General features: G+C 42.3%; 6 protein-coding genes across 10 annotated transcripts in view; 2 read left to right on the top strand and 4 right to left on the bottom strand.

Annotated features, from left to right (window-relative positions):
- LOC134188094 (uncharacterized) overlaps window positions 1-5028 on the bottom strand; it is an 8132-nt gene extending 3104 nt beyond the window's left edge. The window contains exons 1-3 of one of the 4 annotated variants that reach the window (XM_062656286.1): window positions 3187-3234; window positions 2954-3031; window positions 1823-1897 (exon numbers count right to left, since the gene is read on the bottom strand). The gene's annotated coding sequence lies outside the window, so the exon portion shown is untranslated. Of the gene's footprint in view, window positions 1-1822; window positions 1898-2953; window positions 3032-3186; window positions 3235-3668; window positions 3937-4138 lie in introns of those variants that run through there. The other 3 variants (XM_062656284.1, XM_062656287.1, XR_009971257.1) reach the window with 3 other exon arrangements.
- Window positions 5029-5785: 757 nt separating this feature from the next.
- On the bottom strand, window positions 5786-7565 carry LOC134187970 (uncharacterized). The gene is made up of 2 exons (XM_062656151.1): window positions 7466-7565; window positions 5786-6821 (listed from the first exon to the last, which is right to left on the bottom strand). Exon 2 carries the CDS (start codon window positions 6819-6821, stop codon window positions 5937-5939), a length of 885 nt encoding a protein of 294 aa, XP_062512135.1. The 5' UTR covers window positions 7466-7565; the 3' UTR covers window positions 5786-5936.
- Window positions 7566-12348: 4783 nt separating this feature from the next.
- LOC134187766 (uncharacterized) lies at window positions 12349-15289 on the top strand. Its single transcript, XM_062655916.1, has 2 exons — window positions 12349-12537; window positions 14942-15289. The coding sequence occupies exons 1-2, from the start codon at window positions 12349-12351 to the stop codon at window positions 15140-15142; spliced, it is 390 nt and encodes a 129-aa protein (XP_062511900.1). The 3' UTR covers window positions 15143-15289.
- Window positions 15201-22767, bottom strand: LOC134187765 (tRNA methyltransferase 10 homolog B-like). 2 transcript variants are annotated; one of them, XM_062655915.1, is made up of 7 exons: window positions 22643-22767; window positions 22233-22351; window positions 21563-21718; window positions 21300-21378; window positions 21180-21247; window positions 16135-16249; window positions 15201-15340 (listed from the first exon to the last, which is right to left on the bottom strand). In XM_062655915.1, the coding sequence occupies exons 2-7, from the start codon at window positions 22242-22244 to the stop codon at window positions 15219-15221; spliced, it is 552 nt and encodes a 183-aa protein (XP_062511899.1). In that variant the 5' UTR covers window positions 22245-22351; window positions 22643-22767; the 3' UTR covers window positions 15201-15218. The 2 variants fall into 2 exon arrangements, with proteins under 2 accessions (XP_062511899.1, XP_062511898.1); XM_062655914.1 differs by lacking the exon at window positions 22643-22767 and adding an exon at window positions 22401-22465.
- LOC134187764 (uncharacterized) lies at window positions 19559-21169 on the bottom strand. Its single transcript, XM_062655913.1, has 2 exons — window positions 20821-21169; window positions 19559-20761 (listed from the first exon to the last, which is right to left on the bottom strand). Exons 1-2 carry the CDS (start codon window positions 20821-20823, stop codon window positions 19973-19975), a joined length of 792 nt encoding a protein of 263 aa, XP_062511897.1. The 5' UTR covers window positions 20824-21169; the 3' UTR covers window positions 19559-19972.
- Window positions 22655-23702, top strand: LOC134187763 (solute carrier family 25 member 44-like). Its single transcript, XM_062655912.1, has one exon. The coding sequence runs from the start codon at window positions 22655-22657 to the stop codon at window positions 23597-23599; it is 945 nt and encodes a 314-aa protein (XP_062511896.1). The 3' UTR covers window positions 23600-23702.
- The last annotated feature ends 1178 nt before the right edge of the window (window positions 23703-24880 follow it).

The following is a 24880-nucleotide window of genomic DNA, read 5'->3' as shown; positions in this document are numbered from 1 at the left end:
ATTGTGCGATCGGCAACATACCGTCACTTCCTGTGAAACGTTTTCCATTCTTTCTTCTATGTCTGAATGACAATAAGCGAACAACGTGCAAGAAAGTAAATGTAGAAGTTCGTACCATAACTCTATAGATTGTATGTGTGGTCAAGAGGTCGCTTTCACTGTTATCTCACATCTCCGGGGTTTTGCAGATAATATCAATGATCGCAAACAAGACTCATTAGCCTCGGTATTCCAGACTGCTTTCTGCACGTGATGGGAGGAAAGGGTGGGAGGAGAGAAGAAAGCAGTCTGGGGACAGCTCTATTGTAAGTGACTTCGGAAAAGGCACGACTGCTCAAGTTCAGAAACATCCGCTTCAATCAAAACCACCGCTGAAAAAACGGCCAATCAGCGCTGTAGACAACTGCTGACGTTAATGAGTACTTTGTAATTACCTCTAAGCGATTCTCAGACGACTGTAATAGCACAGTGGGGTGCAGCTAACACAAATGCAACGCGCTACGAGTTTCGCTCCTGATGACACGATAACTCAGCGAATGCCTGTCAGACGTTACCGGACGCCATTGCAGCGGTTGTTCCGACTTGAAGCCTTGAAGACCCTTCAACTGCTTGCTAAGCGATTTTAGTACGAGGTCGCGACGTCTTTGCCTTTTCTCTACCGGATTCAGTAAAGTCACTCATTTTCTACGTTCTCCCGTTCGTTTGTAGTCGGCTGGTAGCGAACAGCTTCTGGCAATATCCCACGAGCCATCTGGTGCTTGTTACTGTTCCTAATGAATGCGGGTAATTATCGATTAAGATGAACACCGCCTATTTCTGAAGTCACTTACAACAGAGCTGTCCCCAGACTGCTTTCTTCTCTCCTCCCATCACGTGCAGAAAGCAGTCTGGAATACCGAGGCTAAAGACTCGTGTGAGACACCACAGCCACCGTCGCTCGGCTTTTGTGTACGCCTCGTAGAAATGATGATACAGATTCGAGTCTTTTGACACGTGAATTGGCTCCTAGCTGCCTAAAAGTGTGGTCAGCTGCGACTCAACACTCGTCTACACAGGTGCTTCCACCTTCTTTCTTGATGCAAAAGGTGCAGCTACTTTATCCAAACGCGGGGCAACTGTCAACCCATGAGAAAACAAGAAGAACGGAGTTCATACGAGACAACGTCGTCGACAGGTTTCAGTATGTGCGAACCTCTGAGTCTCTCTGCTGGGGAACAACAATATGAAGTACGTCATACAGCCAACGATTGGAAACACAGACACATGCTGCCACTCACCTCTGCAAGATATATGAAGGAACTGACCGCGAGGACAGGCTAGCGTACACATGACTAACTAGTGGTCTCTTGGAGAACTTCTTTGCAAGGATCGACAACAGGTTTGTACGAGCGACGACCTAATCAACGTCAGAGACAGGGAACGCGGACAAATTAGACGCTATGGTGACACAAGAACGGAAACATGGTCATGTTACTAGAGGGACCTCTCGGGTGTGGAAGAGATCGCCACTAGAGTTACCAAGGTTTGAGAACTAGTTTGTTCAATAGCTAATTTTCTTTTTCTTTCTTCTCATATAGCTCATTCAATAGTTAACTTCTTTCTTTCTTTTTATTCCGTAGTTTGCCTATTACGGGTACTGTATCTTTGGTGCAAAATAAACAGTCATCATCATCATAACGCTAAAATATGACAAGATGTCCTAGGTCACGTGCCTAGAGAAACTATGCCTAGCAACTTGGGATGTAAGTAAAATCATATTTATGGTAAAACTAACTCTCCAATAAAAACTTGTTAATGGTGTACCAACACTGGTTCTACGTACCTTGAATTTGAATGGTACACCTGTATGTAGCAGTTCTTTACCTCATCACTCTCATGCCCTTCCGTAATCCATACACTACATAAGACGTATACAGAAACAGTTAACCAGCATACAAGTGTTGTCAGTCTAGTCTGTGGATATGGCGCATCACATCCCTTCCCTACTTTCCCCAGAGAGCCTTGCAGGTTATGTGGCCCCAGGTTCAATTGTGAGGACGTCAGTACAAATGTGTAGACCACAAAACAGGATTCTCCAGTTGTACAAGATAGATGTTGGAGCAGATAGTGTTTCTGTGCATCCTACCAATTTTTTTGTCCACTGCCATCTAGCAATGCATTCATTCACAAAGAGGCAAGGAGCCTCTATTCTTGTACCTCTCTGCAGAGAGTGGAGGCCACACTCAGAAAACTGCAACACCTGCTCCAGTTGTCAGCAACAGAAGAAAGGAGGAAGACCACTCAAAAAGTAAAACCAATCAGCTTGTTCCCACAGGTCAGTCAGCAATCAAATTGACTGACCTAATCCAACAAATAGAAACAGTAGCACCAGAAGCCCTACGTTCAGAAGACCTTACTCAAGCAATCCAACTATCTTATTTCATCCCATTTGAGTCAGTATAGTACCTATGGCAGTCTTGACTTGTTCAAGTGCCCTATACAGGCACGGATCCACGAATTTTTGGGAAGAGGTGTTTGACCTGGTAGCAGTTATTTATAGCATTTTCTCTTTTGTAATGAAATTATATGAAATTATTGAAACACGCCTACTGAAAAAGAGGGGGTTGAAATCCCCTGAACCCCTGGAAACACCATCTGGATCAGGGCCTGCCTATAGCTGAGTGTGAAAAAAGTTGTCAACATCCCAGTTGCACTCCAATGCAACTATCTAATGTACACAAAGTGTGCCATTCAGCATCCGCATCAGTCTCCCTAGTATGACCGTCGCCAGTGCCAGCAGCTACACAAGAAGCACATCAAGAGCCCACCATATGCATTAGCATATCATGCCACAGGTCACACTGCATCGGCCAATAGTCAAAAAGCGAAAGGCAGAAACTACAATTGGCATCTCTGATAGCGGTAGAGGTCTGTAGAATGTGCTGTCAGTAAGAATAAAAACAAACACACAAACCTGACTCCGCCATCTGTAGGTCTCGATTCTTCCATTACCACGAAGCATACATCGGTAGCATCTCCCACGAACTGAATTCTAGTAAGCACAAATTGCTGGATTAAAACGAAAGTCCTCGGAAAACAAGACAAAGCAGGAGGACGAGAAATGTGTCGTATCACATGCTACAAAGACCTTCGAGATTTCCCGAGATCTATCTCAGATAGCGACACTAACCAATTGTGTGGTCATACCCTAAACAACAGCCTAGGCTTTCTACAGTATCTGTGCGCAAATGTCACTCGAGCGAACAGGTCTTCTTTAACTGAGCATGCGCACAACTAAGTTGCGGGCTAGTTGAAACTGCTGTGCGTGAGCCTGGCAGTGTCCCCATTGTGCAATGCCGCAAGCTTGGCAAGAAGAATGACGTGTTGGTGCATGCGCGTGAGCATGCCAACATGCCAGTTTCGCTCTGCGTGTGCCTTGAGACAAGATCTTCGCTTCCCTCACAGGATCTTCGTATGCATGATCTAGATTAGTGTGTGTGCCCTTCTAGAGAAGGTCGTAAAAAAGACCTTTTCTGCGGGCGTGGCACTAAGGCGTCATCGCGTCAAACTGGGGTGCTACTTCGATGTCTCGGCGTTTGTTAACCGCGTGGGAAAGCAACAAGTTTTCTTACTAGCACTTATAGCGATGCATCGAATCAGGTAAGGCCTCATTAGGAACCGGCTCTATTGTGTTTTGCGTCTTTTGCAGACATGAACAACCTCTTTCTGATCTCTGTCGTGACTCTGCCTCTTTATTTTGAGTGTTGATGTAACAGTTAGACTCGACAGAGATGAACTGTGAGTACAAACTTGCGTACGTAGTAGGCTACATGTTTTGTGTGTGCTGGACGTTGCAATGTACGTAGCAGGTAGGTATATTGCTGTGAGTAATTGAGCATTATAAATATGAAGTCGATTAGCAAGTGGCAGTGTTTTGTCTCCTGGAGCATGTGACACCTACAGTATAGACCAGAATGATAGTGAGAGCCAATACATTGACATATACAAACAATAATTGATATCATTAACATTAATTGTGCTGTACTAAGAAAACTATTCTAAATAGACTGCTTGGTAAGTTCCTGTATGATATGCCACCAGGAAATAGTTGTGATACAAACATACATGGAGATATTGCAACCAATGCTTACTTACTTACACAGTGTGGTGGTGTTTATAGAGCTGGATAAGACTGCAAACACCTATCTGAAGGACGTTCTGTTAATTAATATTTTCTTTGCTTCAATGATGCAGGCCATTTCTGAAGAAATCTCTCAAATAATTGTGGTAGACTTCAACATAGAGAATCCCTTGGCAACCAGTTGATGTCATTCAAATAGTAATGAAGTTGATTCTGGTGCTAGAATGTTGTGAACAAGAGAAAAGTCTTTCATCTCAGATTTTCTAGGCCAAAAGGAAGACAAATCATAGTTAGCAACAAGTCATTCAAAGGTGAAAGAGAACATTATTTCCTCGATTGGCTGCCTGCAAATGTTGTATGTCTCTTTGACCAGTATTTAATTAAGTGAACTGGCAGCATACTCTAACAACTTTTAAAAAATCATTAAAATTATTATAGCTGCAGAATCGTGTGTAAACAAGGTCTTTTCATTATTATCCCGAATTGCCTCAACTTTCCAATTCCCTTCCATCCTCATTCGTCGTTCAAGTAACTTGATGCTGTTCTGCTTTTCCTTCAATTCCTGCTGCAGCTCCCAACATGATGCACAGTCAGAACTCAAGATGAAATCATGCCTTCCCTTCCACCCTCTCAGTACCACCAGACTTGTCTATAGGCTTCCTCTTCGCGTCGGTCATTCCTGCACATTCTAGGAAGTATTCAGGAGGTGCAAACCAAACGATTTGGTAATTGCGTACCACACAGAACACGTCTAGTCGATATCCTACTACGTACGGAAGTTTGTACCCACAGTTCACGTCTGTCATCTCCCAATGTTACATCATCACTTAAAATTACGCGCAGAGTCACGACAGAGATCAGAAAGCTGTTGTTCATGTCTGCAAAACACACAAGAGCCGGGTCCTATTGAGGCCTTACCTAATTCGATGCATCGCTATACGTGGTAGTTAAAGTTCAAAAAAACTCACGCGGCCAACGCCGCCGAGTTTAATACAAACGCCAAGACATCAAAGTAGCACCCCAGTGAGACGCGATGACGTCATTAGTGACACGCCCGCAGAAAAGGTCTATTGTTGTGTACCTCAACAGATGGCCTCCCCAATTTGAGAGGTCCAGCGACGTCACTGAGAATCCTATAACAACTTCCATTTATCTCAGTCATTCCCATAACGGCTAGATAGAAAACCCTCGTTCTAGAAAAAATCCATCAAGCAAATCACACACAGCTCTCGTGCATTACCACATCTACGAGTTTCTTCTACATTAAAACCTTGGTCAAACCTAAACTTGATCTCGTCATTCAGAAAACACAGATCAGAAAACTTGTTCGTCACTACAAGTAAAAATATGCAAAACACACTAAGCAGAATCGTAGCTACTGGAGCCTTGCCTGATTTAACTAATGTATCGCTATATATCGCAAGAACAAGTGTGTGGGGTAGGTGTGTGTGTGTGTGTGTGTGTGTGTGTGTGTGTGTGTGTGTGTGTGTGTGTGTGAGTGTGTGTGTGTGTGTGTGTGTGTGTGTGTGTGTGTGTGTGTGTGTGTGTGTGTGTGTCACTGCGTGTGTGTGTGTGTGTGTGTGCATGTGCGTGCGTGCGTGCGTGCGTGCGTGTGCACGTAGTAACAAATAGTATGTTTGTTGCAATTCCCCGTCCCATAAGTTTCACAACAAACAAAATTGTTTTATACACAAACACGCATGCACTTATCCAAACGAGTCAACAGAAAGTTTAAAAACAGTTGAATACAAAAGACAAACATCAAAATGAATACTATCGGCTTAATTCTGTCTTGTGTTTTAGTAAAAGTTCAAAGTTAGCCATCATTTTGCATATCTTTTCGCATCTCTTCCAGGTCGCTAATAAGTGCAGAAAGGTATTCCATTTCTTCCAGATCATCAATCCTGTCTGCTGTTGCTGAAACTCTTGGGTGCAAGAAAGTAGTGTCAGTTTCAATGTCTTGGGAATTCTTGTCTATATCGTCCATATCGTTATCAACTTTCCGGAAGTCATCGTACACTTTCTGAAATTCAGCGAGCAGCTTCTGTAGATTCGTTACAACATCTTCGACATTTTTTGACACCTCAGCATTTGACTCCTGTCCCAGTCCAAGAACTGTACGAAAATTATTGACTGCTGATGTGGTCACACTTGCTCCGATGATTGCAGCAGTCAGTGAGGGAGTGCACAAAATGAGACCAGCAGCTCCACTCACAACCGCTATAACAAACGCTCCTGTTTGCAGTTTTTTAGCACTTTGTATCCGACCATGGAGAGCCCGCACTTCTGCTTCTGCTGCGTTAATACTTTTGTGTACACCCAACTGTTTAAAACTCCCTACTGATTCTTTTACTAACTTCAGCCTCGTACAAACCCTCTTCACAAGCTTTTCTAACAGCTTGCGGTCTATTGATTCACCGTCTAGTTGACGTTTCGCTTCACGAACTAGTGGACCTGCAGCAATGTCTACTAGTCCTCGAAACAGTCTTCTTGCTCTCTTGGCTGCTTGCCAACAACGATCTAGCAAATGTTTCAGGTCACTCAAAAGCAATCGGGCCAAGGCTTGATCTGGTTGCAAAGCTGACAAGAGGTCTTCAACCGCTTTTGTGGTTCGAGCACACATATCAAAAACAGCATTAACTCCCTTGGTTAGGGAAGCTTTGGACCCTGCTACAACGTCTTTGAGTTTTGATAAAGACATCTATAAGAAAATGACAAAGCGTTGTCTAGATATAGTTGAATGCTTTTAATAACAAAATTATTAATGTCCGAGTGCATGCAAGTTTAGGTTAAACTTCAATAGCAGGAAAAACCTGTTGCATTTTCGTGTGTCACACCAAGTCTATGCAGGTATACGCTAACGGTCCTCGAAACGGCGCTAAAAATAAAATGTTTGTTACTCTTGCATGTATACTTCTCATAGCAACCGTCAAACGCCTGCGTAAACTTGCAGAAATCTCGTCAAATCCCGCTGTCCTCAAACTGGAGCGGCCACGCCTACCTATAGCTTCTAGACTAGCCGCACACGTTCACGCTTCGCAATTGTCTATACAGACTGCATATTGTATTCCCTATAAGACAGAAACGACAAAGTTGCGGCTGTGTGTGTGTGTAGACGCTCCTCGAACGCAGTAACAACAATGATTTCGACTAGGAAGCGACCGTTTTACGTAAACCATGTCTGCAGTGCTCACAGTCGCAGCGTATTCTCTACGCGACACCGTAACTCGATGCGATAATCGATTTTGCAAAGCTTGAGTCCCCGTCAAAGGTGCATGGGTATCCTAGTGGGGGTCGCTAATTGGAAAGCGAAAAGCTGCATGCTTGTCTAAGCTATACGCTTACCTGTCCACAGCCTTTCTTCGTTTTGACAGCAACACTATAGTTGACCAAGTATTTACGCTTCCTTTCAGAGGCAAGAGACTCGCGTGTGCGACTAACGTAATTTCACTACCTCACGTGATATATAAAATACTTAGAATTCTGGCAATAACAAGATTTAAAACGCAAACAAACCGAAGTGACAATTCTAACTTAGAAAACAAAATATGTTGTCTGGCGTAGTAAATAGCACGTACGTTGGTAATCAACCAATGCCGTACAACAAGTTCACAAAGAAATTTAATTAATTCGATCGCATTTAATTTACACAGAAAAGACGTCTAGGCATGTGAACTTGAAGTTATCCTATAAATAGTAGAAATAATACACCTGGAAGTTGCAATAACGCATAATGTATGCAATAGAATAAAAGAGAAGTTGTATGTAGTGATGTCCGCATTCTCGTTGCAAGACACGGCTTGAAAAAATATGTAGATGGAAGAAAAGCATGTAGCGTCAACTGTGTTCTGTCTCTGCATACGGAGATCGCCTCAAAAATTTGAAAAACTAGAAAAGTAAATTTGAAAAACTAGAAAAGTAAAATTTGAAAAACTAGAAAAGTAAAATTTAAAAAACTAGAAAAGTAAAATTTGGTACGTGACAACAAGTCTCTCTACGTAGGCACGATAGAGAGACTTGTTGAGCTGCATGTGATTGTAGCAGACTGTCTAGGCTGTATGTATGATAAGAGAGGTTCCTGAAGTTCTATGCATAATAATGACATTAGGTTCTATGATTACTTCATCGTTCCAGTGTTCGTTTCCTGTCTCAAAAGATGGAAAACGAGCAAGTATGAGCCAAGAGAGGCTAAACGACCTAACCAACAGTAGTGTAGAAAGGCATTTGTTATAATATATTTCCACATATTACCGGTTTATGTTTACAAAGGCAGTCTGCATGGATATACTCATTTAGTCATTTTTCCAAATCTACTGGAACATGAACAAGCTGAGTAGGCTGAAGTCTCTGCAGTCAGCTTAACAACCAGCTCAAATTGATTTTACATGCAGCTCAAAAATTGAACTTATTGGACACACATAAATATGAGAGAGCTTTCAAGCAAAGCAGAATTATGCTAGCTTTTCAAGCCCTTGGCTAATTTAACTATTGAAATGGCTTGTCAGTGGCAGAAAATATCTGGCTAAGCGAGACAAAAACGTTTGTTCCTGGTAAAGAAAACTCCACTAATGGTAAAACGGTAAATGGTGTCGTGTAACCACGGAACACCGGTCTTGGAGTCTGGCATGGTCCCCCAGTTGTGGTGTGGCAACATTCAGTGTTGCTGGTCAAATTTCACAATGGCGTCCACATTAAGGCATCAAGGGGCACTTTGACTGTTGATGCTAATATATTATTTCAAAATCACTGATACTAATTACGGTAAATTTCTTTAATTAATGCCTACATTCGTATTCAAGAGTTGCTGTAGAATACTGAATAGTTAAATACAGCTATGCTACCATGCTGCTACACACTGGATAAATGATCTTAGTCAGTGCCTCAAACAATACTGTTGGTATCAAACGCAATTGACAGAATGTGCTTATAAGTTGAAACCACTATACCACTAGATGTGTGTAGCAAGACTGCCACAGTAAAGCCGCAGCGCCAGATCATTTCTAGCTACAAGTGTGCAGTCTTCCACAGACTTGAGACTCTTGATGGTGCAGCACATGCAGAGTTTCATCAAATAAGTGTATATTATCAAGCTGTCTAAGTCTTTGCACCAACTTCTGGACAATTAGTTATCTTCTGTTGCAACATTAACATTCGTTGTTGAACAGGATCCATTAATTAATTAGTTGCATGATATTTTTCTCAACAAAAAGTCAGGCTCTCAAAATCTTGATAACTATTGCAGCAATAATTGATCTTTTTACTGGTGCCACAAATTCTACGTCTGAGGCAACAACTTGCCCCATGACTATGGAAACAGCAATCCTAATTACATCAGTCAACACGCACGCAGGCAAGCTCCCCACACACAACACACCTTTCCTTCAATGCTACTCAGTTACAGCTAGTGACTCCTGCACAATGTGTAAAAAAAGAGATTGATGTGGATGAGTTCGCATATAAGAAGCAAGTCCAGCTTTAAATCGACATGTTCCGGTACACAAAGAGCATCTCAGAGATTGTTGTGTGGGTTTTGGAACGTTGCTGTAAGTTCGCTCATTAGCAATAAATTCAATTCGTGATCGACAGTCTCGATTACATGTACAACATGTTGACTTGAGGTGGATCCAGTAAACATTTCATGACACATTTGATTCTCTCAATTTTCTTTACTCTGTCTGTTTCAAAACTTCTTACATCAGACATGATTTTGTCTTTCCGAGTAGAATGCTCAGAAGCTACGACTTCCCAGTTTGTTTGAGAGATGTTGACATTTCACAAATTGATGCCGAATCTTGTCTAAGTTTTGGGTCATCAGCTAGTCTTGGTGCAAGGAGCAGTTGACTAAAAAAGAACTTGCTTCAGCAGTCTTCTGTCATACACAAACACAAACACAAACATAAACACAAACACACGCACACACAGACAGACAGACACACACACACACACACACAGACAGACAGACAGACACAGACAGACAGACAGACAGACAGACAGACACAGACAGACAGACAGACAGACAGACAGACAGACAGACACAGACACAGACACAGACAGACAGACAGACAGACACAGACACAGACAGACACAGACACAGACAGACAGACAGACAGACAGACAGACAGACAGACAGACAGACAGACAGACAGACAGGCAACCAGAAGAGAAAATCTGTAGATCAAAGAGTACGACCAGGAGCTCTTGCCTGGAGGTTTCCGACCAACATTTGTGCCTATAGTCTTTGAACATTGGGCTGTTGGGGAGAGAAAGCTGAAGACTATTTGAAGAAACTGTCACAGCTATCAAGAGACGAAGACAGAAAGCCAAATGCATCAACCTTCAAGACATACTGCAGATCTGTGTTTTCTGTGTGTCTACAACAATCAAATGCTAGAGTGATTGACAGAAAAATAAAGAAGATTGTTTCAAGAGACAGCAACATAAACATAAATAGTTGTAGGTAGAACCAAGTCCTATTGGCTTGGGTAGCATTTAGTTGCTTTGCTTAGATGGTGTATAATAGTTCAATGTTTGAAAATATATGTATTGACAGACAGACAGACAGACAGACAGACAGACAGACAGACAGACAGACAGACAGACAAGCAACCTTGCCTATCAGATATGGTGGTTTTGGCTTGACATCACTACAAGAAATATCAAACTTGATTTTTGTGTCCTCGTGGGCTCATTCTGTGCATGAGCTGTCAAAACGTTTTGTAGCTTTAGAACCTCAGATTGATGTTTTGCTATCCTCAAAAAGGCCTGAAAATTCTGTAGGCCACATTCTTCATGAATGTTTACATCCTGATCAATCAGTGAATGATCTATTGTCTAATACTAAGCGTCTGCAACATCATCTGATAGATAATGTCATGAAAGCTCAAGTCAATATTTTATTGGATAAAGAATCTAGAAAGGATTCAGCAAGATTACGTTCCTTGCAAGGAAAAGGTGCAGGCTCTTGGCTAAATGCCACTCCATCAACCCAGAATCTCGCAATTTTACCTGGAAATTTCCGCTTGGCGGCATTAATGAGGTTGGGAATGGCAATGCCCTTGCCTTTGTTGGCAGATGAGTACGAATGTGAATGTGGAAAAACGATCGATAGAGAAGGGTATCATCTGTTGACTTGTAAATTTGGAGGTGGACCAGTGTGGTCTCACAACTGTATAGTTTCTGTGTGGGCAGATTGTCTCAGCCAGTTACATTTACCGTACTACATTGAGCCTAAAGATCGCTACACCACTTCCAGTGGAAGGCCAGACATCTATGTTGCGGAATCATTCTGCACCCCAGCAGCAGAATTAGACATTGCGTTATCACATCCATTCAGCAAAGACATCCTATCTAGAGCTGCTTATGTTGAAGGTGCTGCCGCATCCAGAAGAGAAAAGATCAAACATACAAAGTATGACTCCCAACTGCTACCAGGAGGGTATGCACCAACAGCAATCCCTTTGGTATTTGAACATTATGGCAGATGGGGTGATGAGGCTCAACAGTTTTTAAAGACTCTTTCTCTCATGTCTTATGATGAGGACGGTCATCAGAATGCATCCAATTTTACAACATATTGGAGACAACGTTTATCAGTTCAGTTACAACAATGTAACGCTAGAGTGATTACCAGGAAGACATCCCGCTTACTGGAACATACAAGGAAAGTGAAGAGAAAGAACAATACACACAATTATTAAGTGTGCTTTACTGTACACCCCTATATAGGGCTGGTTTCTGTAGAGTTTTAGTTTGGTGGAGATTTTGTGCGATTGGGACAGTAGAGTTGCTTAGTTGTGTTGATTGTAGATTTCAATGTTGAAAATATATGTATTGCACAGACAGACAGACAGACAGACAGACAGACAGACAGACAGACACACACACACACACACACACACACACACAACACACACACACACACACACACACACACACACACACACACACACACACACACACACACACACACACACACACACACACACACACACACACACCAGCCAAGGTAAGACAGCAACGCTACCTCTCTGAACGACGTCGATACGATTTGCTCTGCGAGGCAACTTCATGAAAATCCGGAAGAAGAGCTCCATCTGGCCACATCGATCACTTGAGAAAAATGACCAGGAAAAGACAATATCATCCCAACGAATTTCATTCATGAGCAACGGAATTCATTCATCACACCTACCTTCTAACGTGCTTTACCAGGCGATTATGCGTGCCTTATGGCGTTATTTACTGTTGTGAAGAAATCTGTCGCTCTTGCCGCTGCTGGAGGACTCGCGTATGTACAATATAAACAGGGAGTTTGGAGTGATGGCGATCAATCACGAAAAGCGTGGGAGAAGCTGAAAAAGACGATCTCAACGTCTTCGTCGTCAGACAGATCGAAACCAGTCGCGTCAGCTCTGCAGGTGACCCCAATTGATCTTAGTCATTAGATGAGAATTATGGAAACGTAGTTTGTGTCCTGAATGTCTCTGTTCTGTCCGTAAATTGAGGTTTACTCGCCGACTTGACGTCTGCAAGCTGTTGTTAATATCAATTGATCTTTTAATGAAAATTTAAATATTATTTTTTAAATAAAAATTTGTTATTGTTTAATATAATTCTATTATAAATATTAATATATAATTTTTTAAATTTTTGTTTAGTTTTGATTTTTTATTTCTATACATTTTGTATATACCCTACGTACTCTTGTATCACCCCATGCTCATGTCAGCTTAGTCTGTGAAGTATGGGACGGGGTCTTACTGTGCGTATTTATTTATGTCATGCTCAACCAGATCAGTCAGGTTTGTAAAGTCTATTACAAGTACCGGAAGCAAACCCTGCTTCAGAAGTACTTAGACCATCACGGCTGTCTAGAAAGAAGACATGACTTTACGAACGATCCGAGTAGATCCCAGAAGCACTGTTTACTGCAAGTGCTGCAGATTGTGATGACCTGGAATAATGTCCAGCCACCGTGCAATACCTGCGTGCACTGTGCCCAAAGCTTCCAAGACCACCACAACCACCAGTGATCGCCAATGCCACATGCGGCTTATCTCCACTCGCAAGTTGCTGTACTTTGCCAACTTCTCAGCATGTTTCCTGCCAATGTTTTCATCAGCAGGACAGCTGATATCAATAAGAAGACAGGTGTTTGTCTTCTTATTTCTAAGACAGATGTCTGGACGATTGGCTTTGATCTTCCTGGCAGTGGGGATGGTTGTATCCCAAATCATAGTAATGTCATCCGTCTCCACAACCCTATCAGGATGATGCCGGTACCATCTGCTCTCCACTGGAAGCCCAAAATGCTGACAGACATCCCAGTGAATGATAGAGGCCACCTGATTGTGTCGATCAGTGTAGTCCATTGATGCCAAAGCACTACAGGCTGCCACAATGTGGTCGACTGTTTCCAGGCCTACACTGCACATGCGGCAAGTAGGACTGACATCACGATGTAGAATCTTGCGCTCATAGTACCGAGTCGGAAGAGCTTGATCTTGAGCAGGAAGATTCGCTGCCATTAGCCATCCGTAGGTCTCTTTCATGTCCACAGGTGGTTGCTCAGTGAGACGGTGATACTGACCTTGCATAGGCTTCCCGCTCTTGGACCGCACACGAAGAGAACTGCAAAACGTACGGTAATGTCTCGCATCTGTTTCAGGTGCTTGCTCGAAGCCACCTTCAACCGAGATAGATGCATTCCCGTGTATTATTATTATTATTATTATTATTATTATTATGTGTCGTTAGCCCCTCCATGATGGGCAAGTGGGGTCTTTACCCCCATCTGGGCGCCCACCAACCCGGCAGGTGAGCCCAGTGGGGTAGACGTTTCTGTGTAGTCCACACGGCGATCAATGACTAGCCAATTTGATAGATGGCAGGCATTATGGTGACCGCAAACATTGGGACAGCACGCCTAGTGGATATCAATCACCACCAGGAAAGCACTGAACGTCATCGTCAACGAACCGTTCGCCAGACCACAGAAACTCCCTAACAACTGAAACGAGTCATAGTCTCATGGATAAAGCTAGAGAAACATGAGAAAGAAAGACAGGCAAGTTTCATAATTTATTGTTGTCACTGGGGTTTGAACCCCCAAACCATGGAGTGGTAGGCATTGTCGCTAACCACTAAGCCACGTATTATTATTATTATTATTATTATTGTGTCGCTATGCCCCTCCATGATGGGCAAGTGGGGTCTTTACCCCCATCTGGGTGCCCACCAACCCGGCAGGTGAGCCCAGCGGGGTACACGTTTATGTGTAGTCCACACAGCGATCAATGACTAGCCAATTTGATATAGATTGCAGGCATTACGGTAACCGCGAACATTGGGACAGTACGCCTAGTGGATATCAATGACCACCAGGAAAGCACTGAACTTCATCGTCAACGGACCGTTCGCCAAACCACGGAAACTCCCCAACGACTGAAACGAGTCGTAATCTCATGGATAAAGCTAGAGAAACATGAGAAAGAAAGACAGACAAGTTTCAGAATTTACTGTCGTCACTGGGGTTTGGACCCCCAAACCATGGAGTGGTAGCCATTGTCGCTAACCATTATTTATTATTATTATTGTTGTTGTTGTTTTTGGAGCATAGATATTAATTAGCATAGCCACGAGCATACACAACTTTTTGTTTATATTTTTGTTGACAGTACTATGACTGCTTGCCTTCCAACTACACGACTTTACTTGAGTTTGATCGCACATAATGTATATGTAACAGAATAAAAACTAATATTTCTATTACCTGCTGTCTTGTCCACAAATAGATTTGAATTGATTCACTTTGTATTGCAGCTTCCCTACGTCCCATCACCAACGATAAACACTATGAAACTGCAATGGAATAGCAGCATGATGTCAGTCTTCTCTGGAGCTGCACAAGCATTTGGACCACAAGGAATAACCCACTGGATGCAAATCAAATTGAATACATTATATAAACGTGTTTACAACTCAATGATGGCCGATCAAGGCAAGCAGACAACAGAAACATAAGACAACGATTTTCATAACAATAGAATTTATTGATGTTGATATCAAAGTTAGTAGTACATTGACACTGTGATTGCTATTACTTGTTATATGTTTGTCTGTCTTCGTCTCTTGCAATAAATCCTTTCCTCGGTGGGATTGCGGATAGAAGTGATGCCGTCCAATCTCCGGTTGTTTGGTACATTAGCAGGATGTCGAATACTAACACAATACAGACATGATACAGAGTCTTGACTTATTCAAAACATAGAAATGCTATCCACACTACCATGGTGTGTGTGTGTGTGTGTGTGTGTGTGTGTGTGTGTGTGTGTGTGTGTGTGTGTGTGCGTGCGCACGTGCACGCATGCATGCATGTGTGTGTGTGTGTGCATGTGCTTGTGTGTGCATGTCTATGTGTGTGTGCATGCGTGAGTTTGGGCAACCACGATGGCACAAAGTCTATCCCATACTAAATTTCCATTTTGTTTAATGCACCAAGAGTACTGTACATGCAAAACCATGCCTTGATAAAGACAACATCCAGACACATTCATGCGTTACATTTACTCACTTGCCTGGCCAGTTAGAACCCACAGCAACATGACCACCACTGTATTACATGTTCATACAACAGCGAGTTTTGTCCCCAACTACTACCAACAAAATGAAAGCTGTTGAAGAAGTACAGTGCAAACCCTCCGTGTGCCATAGCTATGCAGCTTGATGCACGTCCACATATTAAACATACAGGACATTTATTTGGTCACGTGTTACGTGGTAGGGTATGTCACGTGACTGGCACACCACTGTGTACATGTACCTATTGTCTATGTTTGCTTATTTCTTGTAGTTGATTAATCATATATTTCACAAAAATGTTGAATACAAAGAAATGACTTCTCGTGTGAGAGACACAGCTTTGTATAAACACAGCAGCATGCATTGATTAAATAAAAATAAAAAATAGCTAAATAATAAACAAAAATTAATTTACTATTTGATAAGTAACGAACCTTGATTGATAGTCATGGTGGCTGTGTATGATGGTTTCGTCTGGTGTAAATATTCCTTGATTGGTAATCTCCGTGCAGCAATTCCACTTCCCTCAGCCGCATCAAGAGTTAACCTCTAGTATAAGTCAGACACACAATCATTCGATCAGAAACATGGCTGACAAGTAGGAAGGAAATTGCAGTGAGGAAACTCCAGTAATGGTTTATATCTATGACATTGTCTGTCTGCTCCCAGTCTGTCCATAACATGCATATGCATGCAGCAAATAGAAAACTAAACCAAAAAATGAAAAAATATTGAATGTGATAACGAGTGCAAACAACGTGGATCAAAATCAAAAATACTTCCTTCAGTATGTATAGCAGTTACAGTGTGGAAAATAACGGTAGGACATAGGACAATGTCCCACCAAATTTGTTTGTCTGACCAAATACTGTGCCACCGTAGGGACGTGTTCGAACAAAACATCCACCCATACTCATAAATGATAGTATAAACCTTGTCTCTTAGTACATGATGTCCTTTCCAATGGTGTAACTGTTAATTTCATGAACTTGGGTGCCTAGCTCCTAGCATGCTATATCCAGCGAAAACCTCAGCTGCCTTTAACACCATTTCTCCCTTTGAAGTTGGTTATCAAAAATGACATGCAAAATGGCTGCAGTAGGGGAGGCACTTACAGGAAATTAATATTGGATCATGTAACACCATACAAGAATATGTCCTATCTCGGCTCAGTCTGTCCGAGCCAAAATAATTTCCTATTTTCCACACTGCAGTTAGTACTTCTGGTGTACAAGCAAGGGATTAGATCAATAGATGGACTGATTGTCTTGCAAGATTATCGACAAGTTTGCTAGCTAGCTGAGTGGGTGATTGGAACTTGTTGGTTTGCAGGGTTCTGCCCACAGTGATCGGAGGCGGTCGGTGCCGACCAGCACTCGACAAACACCAACCATCACTCCACATGTTCCCGACCACCACTCTATATTTACCGACATGTGAAACGCTAGATATAGTAACACCGTTTGGTAGGTATGTATGACGACCGACTTGTTAGGCCACGTGCAACATGTGATCGCTAATTGAGGCAAATACGTGACCAAAAGTCAGTCTCTCACTTTCTCTTAACTTGCTGTCTAATTGCATTCAAGCTGCAAAGGTATGGCACGCAGAGGGTTTGCAATGTAGTGCTTCTTCACTTAGCTTGTGTATACTTGCTCTAATGGATGTAGACATCTAGCCTAGCCTTGCCATAGTCTAAACATGAGACTGTGTTGACAGAAATTACAGCTTTCTTAGTTTACTCTTTCAGATCATGGACTATCAACAGTGCAATATGTTCTGTTTGGCAATTTCTTGTCTGTTTTGCAACAATGCTTGATTATCCGGGAGTTTGCTCTACTTCTTTTCCCAGATATCTGAAATCGATATAAACCATGCCCCTTAAAGCGGTGGATACCTGACAACCACTCTGAAAACCCTGGGAAGAAGACTGGTTTGGTATACGTACAAATAGATGGACTGACAAACAAGGAGAGAGACAACTGGACAGACAGAAAGTAGGTATATAGACAGGTTGGTTTATTAGACTCATTATTAATTTATGCTGCTTTAAGTAAGAGTAAAAACTGAGTCTAATAATCCAGCCTGTCTCTATCTATCTGTTTCTGGCACTCTGTTTGTCTGTCTCCTCGTTTGTCAGTCTGTCTATTTTGTACCAAACCAGTAAGTTTCAATTGCACGCTCAGTTAGGTATAATCAGTCCATCTATTGACCTAATCCCTTTCTCATAATCCATCTGTTTTATTCTGTCCACATGCCTGCCAGTCTGTCTGCCTGTCTGTCTGTCTGTCTGTCTGTCTGTCTGTCTGTCTGTCAACTCATTTTCTTGTATCAACGTTTGCTCTAGATGGTTTAGTATTTGATTTTGACATTATCCAAGTCCACTAATGTTTTAAAGTATTTCGCTGTGAAGGACTGGTTCATCATAGAAGTTTAGGATGTGTACAAGTAGAGGATCTGTGCAACAAAATAATCTGCCTGTCTATCTATCTGTCTGTCTGTCTGTCTGTCTGTCAAATAACATTTATTTCAAACATACATCTATAATACAATGCTAGCAAGGTAACTATATAAAGTTCTGTAACTACGAGAGTTTACTAGGACTAGATTTTAAAAGCAAACAAACATCTAACCCTTAAAAGAGAACAATGCAGACTGTACCTGGAGCCAAATTAGTGGCTGAAGAACTGGGTAGAGCAATCTACAGTGCAGTCAATGTAGATTGCTGTCTGTCTGTCTGTCAAATACATATTTTTCAAATCCAAAGAAATTTCCATCAAGATCTTAAAAGCTAGTCTCTAAGTAAAGTTCCTCTAAATCAACAACAAACACTTAAGGCTACAACAGATGACGCCATAGGGGGGATCAGAATACATTTAACCACTTAGTTTAAAACAAATTGATATTCGTCAAGGACACTGCAAGATTTTTGTCCAGCTGAAATTACTGCCATCTTCCTAGAGATCACATTTGCATTGCATTGCTGCAGCTTGATCGAAAATTGTCGTCTCCAGTGTGTCTTGAACTCAGCAATGTTAGATCGTCCATTGTCATCCCTCCACAAGCAGAGAGAACCCTCAAGTACTCAGACACTTTCTCCCCCCAACGGCCAAAATGTTTGAATACAAGAGGCAAGACAGTTGGCGATTATCCACCGGATTCCTGGGTGTACTTGTTTTCCTTGATTTGCTCCCTTCTCATTGCCGCGCTTCCCCAGTTGTAGCTGCACGACGGAAGATGTCTGATGCCCATGGGTGAGCTAGTGCCACGTCTAACTCAACATTAAATCCTGTCTCCGAGTCATAAACTAGGATGTCAGGCCGATTGTTCGAATGTGTGTAGTGGTCTGTCTGTCTGTCTGTCTGCCTGTCTGTCAATACATATATTTTCATACATCAGCACTATTACAGTCTAATTGTTCAAACACCAGTCCAAAAGTCCACAATGGGCCACACAACAAAACCCAACTACTTATAATTAACAAATGCTTCATCAATGTTCAGAAAGTTCTTAAACTGTCCTGCTCTTCCTAATTTTCTACTAATCACATATATTTTCAACATTGAAACCTACATTCAACACAACTAAGCAACTCTACTGTCCCAATCGCACACATATCTACCAAACTAAAACTCTATAGAAACCAGCTCTATATAGGGCTGTACAGTAAAGCACATAAATAATTGTGTATATTGCTCATTCTGTCTGTCTGTTTGTCTGTCTGTCTGTCTGTCAGTCTGTCTGTCTGTCTGTCTGTCTGTCTGTCTCATTTCACTATTGAACAAAAAAACCAAAATTTTACAAGAACACTATAGATAAAAACTGCTTATTAGCAGGCTAAATGTCCATCTACTGAGACATACAGATCGAAGACTTCTCAAACTCTAATGAATGATGTTCTGAATGTCTCTTTCATTGTCTGTCTGTCTGTCAATACATATATTTAAAATTTCAACACTATTACATTCTAAATGGTTCCAGCAAGGAAAAGGAAAACATGCTACAACAATGTCTGGCGGCCCTTACGGCCGCTTACTACGTAGGATGATTAAATAACTGTATGCTATAAGCAGTACAACTGCTCTTGCTAAAAGAAAGTCTACATAGTTTTCTTGAGAGCACTTGTGCGTTGCATCTCTGGAGGCTTACGGACAGGCAGCATCTCCAGTATGTCTTGAACTCGCCACTGTTTGGGTGTCCATCTTCATCTACAGATAATAGGGACAGATGATGTAGAAATTGGTGGGCTTTCCATCCCCAGCGGCAGTAATGCTAAAAAACCAGAGGAATGCAATTGGGTGCATTTCCCATAGCATCAATCTCTTTGCTGTATTTTTCCGTCTTCTGTGACTCTCTTTTGGCGGCAGCGGCTCCATCCACCTTAGAGGCTTGTAAGATGATGTCCTCATTCCACGGGTGGGCAACAGATATGTCCAGCTCGATATCATATCCAGATTGGGCATCGAATGCTATGATATCAGGACGAGAATTGCTTCCTTCATAAAGATTTCTGGGTTCTCTTCTGTGTGTTATGTTTAGGTCTCGTAAACAATCACACCACAAATTTGCTACTGATTCGTGGGACCAGATGGGTCTGCCTCCAGTTTTACAGGTTAGAAGGTGATAGCCTTCTCTGTCATTGATCTTGCTACACTCGCATCTTTCAATTGCTGAAGACATAGGCATGCTGCAGCCCAATCTCAACCGAGTTGCTAGTCGGAAGTTAGCGGGTTTTAGTGCAAACTTGGGAGAGGTTGGGACAGCTTCAAGCCAAGATCCAGCAGGTTTGCCCTGCAACGATCTGAGTCTAGCAGCCTGTCGAAGTGAATTTGTATTTCCTAGTAGTTCGGATGTGATGCTGTTAAAGTGGTTCTGCGACAGTTTCTTTTGAAGGCCTTCTGTATTGCTAAGGAGGTCTTCCAAGGACTTGCTGTGTGGTAATAATTGCTCCAGCTCAAATCCTATTGATAATGGGGTTGCATCTTGTCTATTCTCCACGAGTAGATCAACCGAATCTTGAATATCTTCGAAGAATTTAGGAAGTTGTACGAGGCTGTGCACCTATGAAGAAACAAATGCAATGCTAGACAGGGATTCTGCAGGTGACATGCCAAACCCACCATATCAAATGGGCAATGTAGCTTGTGTCCATTGGTCGTTTTCTAGGTCAGGACATTTAATAATATGTTTAATGATGATTGAGACAGGCTGTCGTGAATTCGTGAGGCAGACTTCATCAGACTAGGTGCAACTGTTCTTCCTAGATGATTGATGCGTGGAATATGGCAGTACCGTAGCAGTAGCATCAAACTCTGGGTGTCTTCTAAGGCTAGGAGTTGGTTACAGAGATCTTCACCTCCCTTGGCAAATTTGGAGCAGGCTGTCTGTCTGACTGTCTGTCTGTCAGTCTGATTTCCTGACAGCCTGCCTGCCCTTTTGTATCATGTCTGTCAATAAAGTAAATTGCAAATAATCAAACCTTTTTAACAGTTTTATCGGCGACTGCACCAAGCACATAGACTTTCGTCTTATCCAGAGTCTCTAGTGCTACAAAACAATTCAATTACTAACAAGTAACAACAGAATAAATCACATAAACCTGTTACAGCATCAGGAGTAAGAAACACAATGTCCTCTCTTGGAAAGAGACGTGTCACCTTTTCCTCCCTCATATCGATCTACATAGTACAAACACAAACGTTCAGAAAGAGACATGCAACATCGATAAAATCAAATGTTGAAACAATTAGTGTGTGTGTGTGTGTGTGTTGTGTGTGAGTGTGTGTGTGTGTGTGTGTGTGTGTGTGTGTGTGTGTGTGTGTGTGTGTGTGTGTGTTCCAAACTAATAGTTGGTTACCATACTGGTAAACAAAATGGATCCTCGTTCATGGTACGACATAGTAGTGAGTGTAGGAGACTCGTTCTGCTGTAGTTTGTGAAAAGCAGATGAAACGGGTCTTCGGCCCTTAGACTGCTGCTGTAGACTTCTCTTACTTGATTACTCAAAGTACGAAGCTCCTAAATTCAGAATGAAATAAACCGTTGTATGTGTGCCTTCTGCATACAAATGCAATTTTCAGGCATGCACCATAAAGGTGAGCAGACCTTGAACAGAATTTTAGGTCGGTTTGTTCTCCTCCCCCCCCCCCCCCCCCCGGACCCCTAGCACTATGCCACACCTTAGGTTGTACCCTACATTTCACCAGTCGCTTTAATTCGTGAACGCACTTTAGGTCGGTTTGTTCTCCCCCGACCCCAACCCCCATAGGTACGCGTCTCGTCTGTGTCTGTCTGTGTGTAAGTCTGTCTATGTGTCTGTCTCTCTGTGTGTCTGTCTGTCTGTCTGCATGTCTGTCTGTCTGTCTATTATGTGTCTGTCTGTCTGTGTGTCTGTCTGTCTATGTGTCTGCCTGTCTGTCTGTCTATCTTTCTGTCTGTCTGTCTGTCCGTCTGTCTGTCTGTCTGTCCACATCAACATAAAATCACACTCAGTCAATTGCTTTACCTACGCATTCTATAAACTGTAGGTTACCTTTTCACTCATTGTGTCATCAAAGCCAAAATCCAGTGCTACTTTCAGAGCATTGCCTGCATGAATGACATCCTGCAGTCTCTGCCTTCGTTCTCCCCTCACATTTCTATGAATATTTCCTAAAAAACAATCTAAAGCTGAGAGTTAACCGCATGCTAATTGACTTACGTAAAAAGCAAACTAAACGACTCGAGCAAATATACATCAGAATATCCCGGAGTTGGAAAAACTCCCGGATGTTTTACCGTACTGCTATAATTTTATCAGTTTGATTCTTTGCTTGACTGTTGCTTATATACAACCATCAGTAATCTATAAATTATTTTAAACTACATATAGACGCTTTGGTAATTCCTCTAAGCAACAACATGTTGTCACGTGACTATTCAGATTAACCCGTATAGACAGACTAAGCCAACTCGATGGTCCCTCCACCCAACGCAATCGAATGGCGTCACATCGACTTGAGAAAGTACTACACTATCGGCCCGAGCGTCTTCATCGGCCTCCGTGCCCTCCTCTACCCTCCACAGCTCGTCAAGACTCGTCTACAAGTACAAACACAACGTCACGTCTATCTCGGCGCGTGGGACGCTTTCAAGAACATCGTTCGTCTGGAAGGTGTAAGAGGCCTGTACAAAGGTTTCCTGCCCTATACATTCGGACTAGTCGCCGGACAAGTGTACATAACGGCGTATGAAGTCATCCGGAACTCACTGAGGGATCACGGCACCTTTATACGGGGATTTGTCGCCGGCGGCGTCGCCAGTCTGATTGGTCAGAGCATTGCCGTCCCCATTGACGTCATCTCGCAGAAAATGATGATGGAAGGTCAACGATCGAGTCGACTGCCGACTCCAGTAGGAGATGAATCGAAACAACGAAAACCGAGAAGGAAACCGATTCGGAACGTATCGATAATGATGAAACATATCTACAGAAAGCACGGACTTTTGGGATTCTATCGCGGATATTGGGCTTCCATTTTGACTTTTGCTCCAAACAGTGCAGTTTGGTGGTCGACGTATTCGATGACGACCGATTGGGTTCTCAGTCGAAAACCGGAAAATGTGCCAATGCAGCTCATTCAAGCCGCTTGTGGATGCTTTTCTGGACTCATGGCTTGTGTGCTCTCCAATCCGATGGATGTCGTGCGTACTCGGCTTCAGGTTCTCGGCGGGCAGTCGATAGTGATGGCGTTTCGACGGTTGTATGCGGAGGATGGTTGGACGATGGTGTATAAGGGACTGACGGCGAGGTTGCTGGTTGTGTTGCCGAGTAGCTGTGTGATTGTGGTGGCTTATGAGGTAGTGAAGAGACTGAGTCTGAGATCTGATATTCAACTGTCAGAGTTGTATAGTGCATAAGTAATTCGTGTAGGTATTTATTTAATTCTTGTATGGACTGTTATTGTGATCAAATGGTATTATTTATATCTATTTCTACAATAATGTTACTAGTAGTAGTCACGGTTAGCCTCGTCCCCGGACTCACATGAGCCTGGCAGTGTCCGGTTCCCGTATGTGTCTTATGGGAACCAGACACTGCCAGGCTCACGTGAGTCTGGGGACGAGGCCACACGGTTATGAGAAATTATAAACTGCAAGAAAAGATTGCTGTATGGGAGGCTTCCTGGCTGCTTCTCTCACATTGAGAATGCTGTGATGCATGTCCATATGATGGGTAACATAGCAATAGACAGAGTGACATGACGACAGAATCACTGGCCATGGAGGTAGGGAGATTGTACAAATGATGGCAAAGTTTGCCAACTTAGAATGTCAAATCAAAGTTGCACAGCAACCGGTCATCCAGTTTGTTTATACCAAACAACACATGCAACCAGATTGCAGACTGGCTGTCCAGAAGCTGACCCAAGTTATCTCTTTAGAAACCTGATTTATATATATATATATATATATATATATATATATATATATATATATATATATATACAGCCACGATCCAAGCACATAAGAATTATGCCTTCATCTTGTCTTTTTTATCAACAAGAGTTATGACCCATTTGTACTATACCAAGGTAGTTGACAAAATTCATTTGTTGCCTAGATATCATATCATAACAAATGTATTACAGAATGAATGAAAGACTTGAGACAGTAATACAAACACCAAGAGAGCATCAGTTGTAAACTCAATACGGCATAGCATAAACGATCACACGCTGCAGCTAGAACAAAGAAAACATCTAGACTAAAAGCCAATGCAAGACAAACATGAACTAAAAATGACAACAATGATACAGTTAGGTTAGTGTTTCTAGAAATGTTGTTCTTGCTGCTTCAGTCATCAGTTGTATTCAGTGAGAGCTGTTCTAGATCTCTAAGGAATGACCTCATGACTTCTGTAACTCCCATCCTTTCATACCTGTTTTCTGTTGCAGAGGGTTCTGGCTGCAACAAAGCAATGTCACCCTCAAAAGTTCTGGTTCTCTCAAGTAGGATATTAGTAACTTTGCTCAGGTTGTTGTGCAGCTTTTGAAAATCATCTGCCAGTTGTTTTAGTTGATCTACAAGTTTCTCAACTTTCTCTTTTACAGCAACACCGACCATAAATCCTCCAGCACTGAGAAGTACCAAAACAGCTTGAACTGCAGCGGTAGAAACAATTCCTTTTTCGATCAGAGG

Source organism: Corticium candelabrum, chromosome 12 (genome assembly GCF_963422355.1).
Source record: "Corticium candelabrum chromosome 12, ooCorCand1.1, whole genome shotgun sequence".
NCBI lineage: Eukaryota > Metazoa > Porifera > Homoscleromorpha > Homosclerophorida > Plakinidae > Corticium > Corticium candelabrum.
The sequence above is the reverse complement of the archived record's forward strand: the minus strand, read 5'-3'. Positions and strand labels throughout refer to the sequence as shown.

What these genes read in the sequence shown, in the direction of transcription:
- LOC134187765 (XM_062655914.1), bottom strand. Translation starts at nt 22,437, where the DNA reads ATGTATATTTGCTCGAGTCGTTTAGTTTGCTTTTTAC. An exon ending in TCGTTTAGTTTGCTTTTTAC is followed by an intron (nt 22,352 to 22,400) that starts GTAAGTCAATTA and finishes ATTGTTTTTTAG; the next exon opens with GAAATATTCATAGAAATGTG. An exon ending in TACTCCTGATGCTGTAACAG is followed by an intron (nt 21,248 to 21,299) that starts GTTTATGTGATT and finishes ATTGTTTTGTAG; the next exon opens with CACTAGAGACTCTGGATAAG.
- LOC134187970 (XM_062656151.1), bottom strand. Translation starts at nt 6,821, where the DNA reads ATGTCTTTATCAAAACTCAAAGACGTTGTAGCAGGGTCCAAAGCTTCC.
- LOC134187766 (XM_062655916.1), top strand. Translation starts at nt 12,349, where the DNA reads ATGGCGTTATTTACTGTTGTGAAGAAATCTGTCGCTCTTGCCGCTGCT. An exon ending in CAGTCGCGTCAGCTCTGCAG is followed by an intron (nt 12,538 to 14,941) that starts GTGACCCCAATT and finishes TTTGTATTGCAG; the next exon opens with CTTCCCTACGTCCCATCACC.
- LOC134187763 (XM_062655912.1), top strand. Translation starts at nt 22,655, where the DNA reads ATGGTCCCTCCACCCAACGCAATCGAATGGCGTCACATCGACTTGAGA.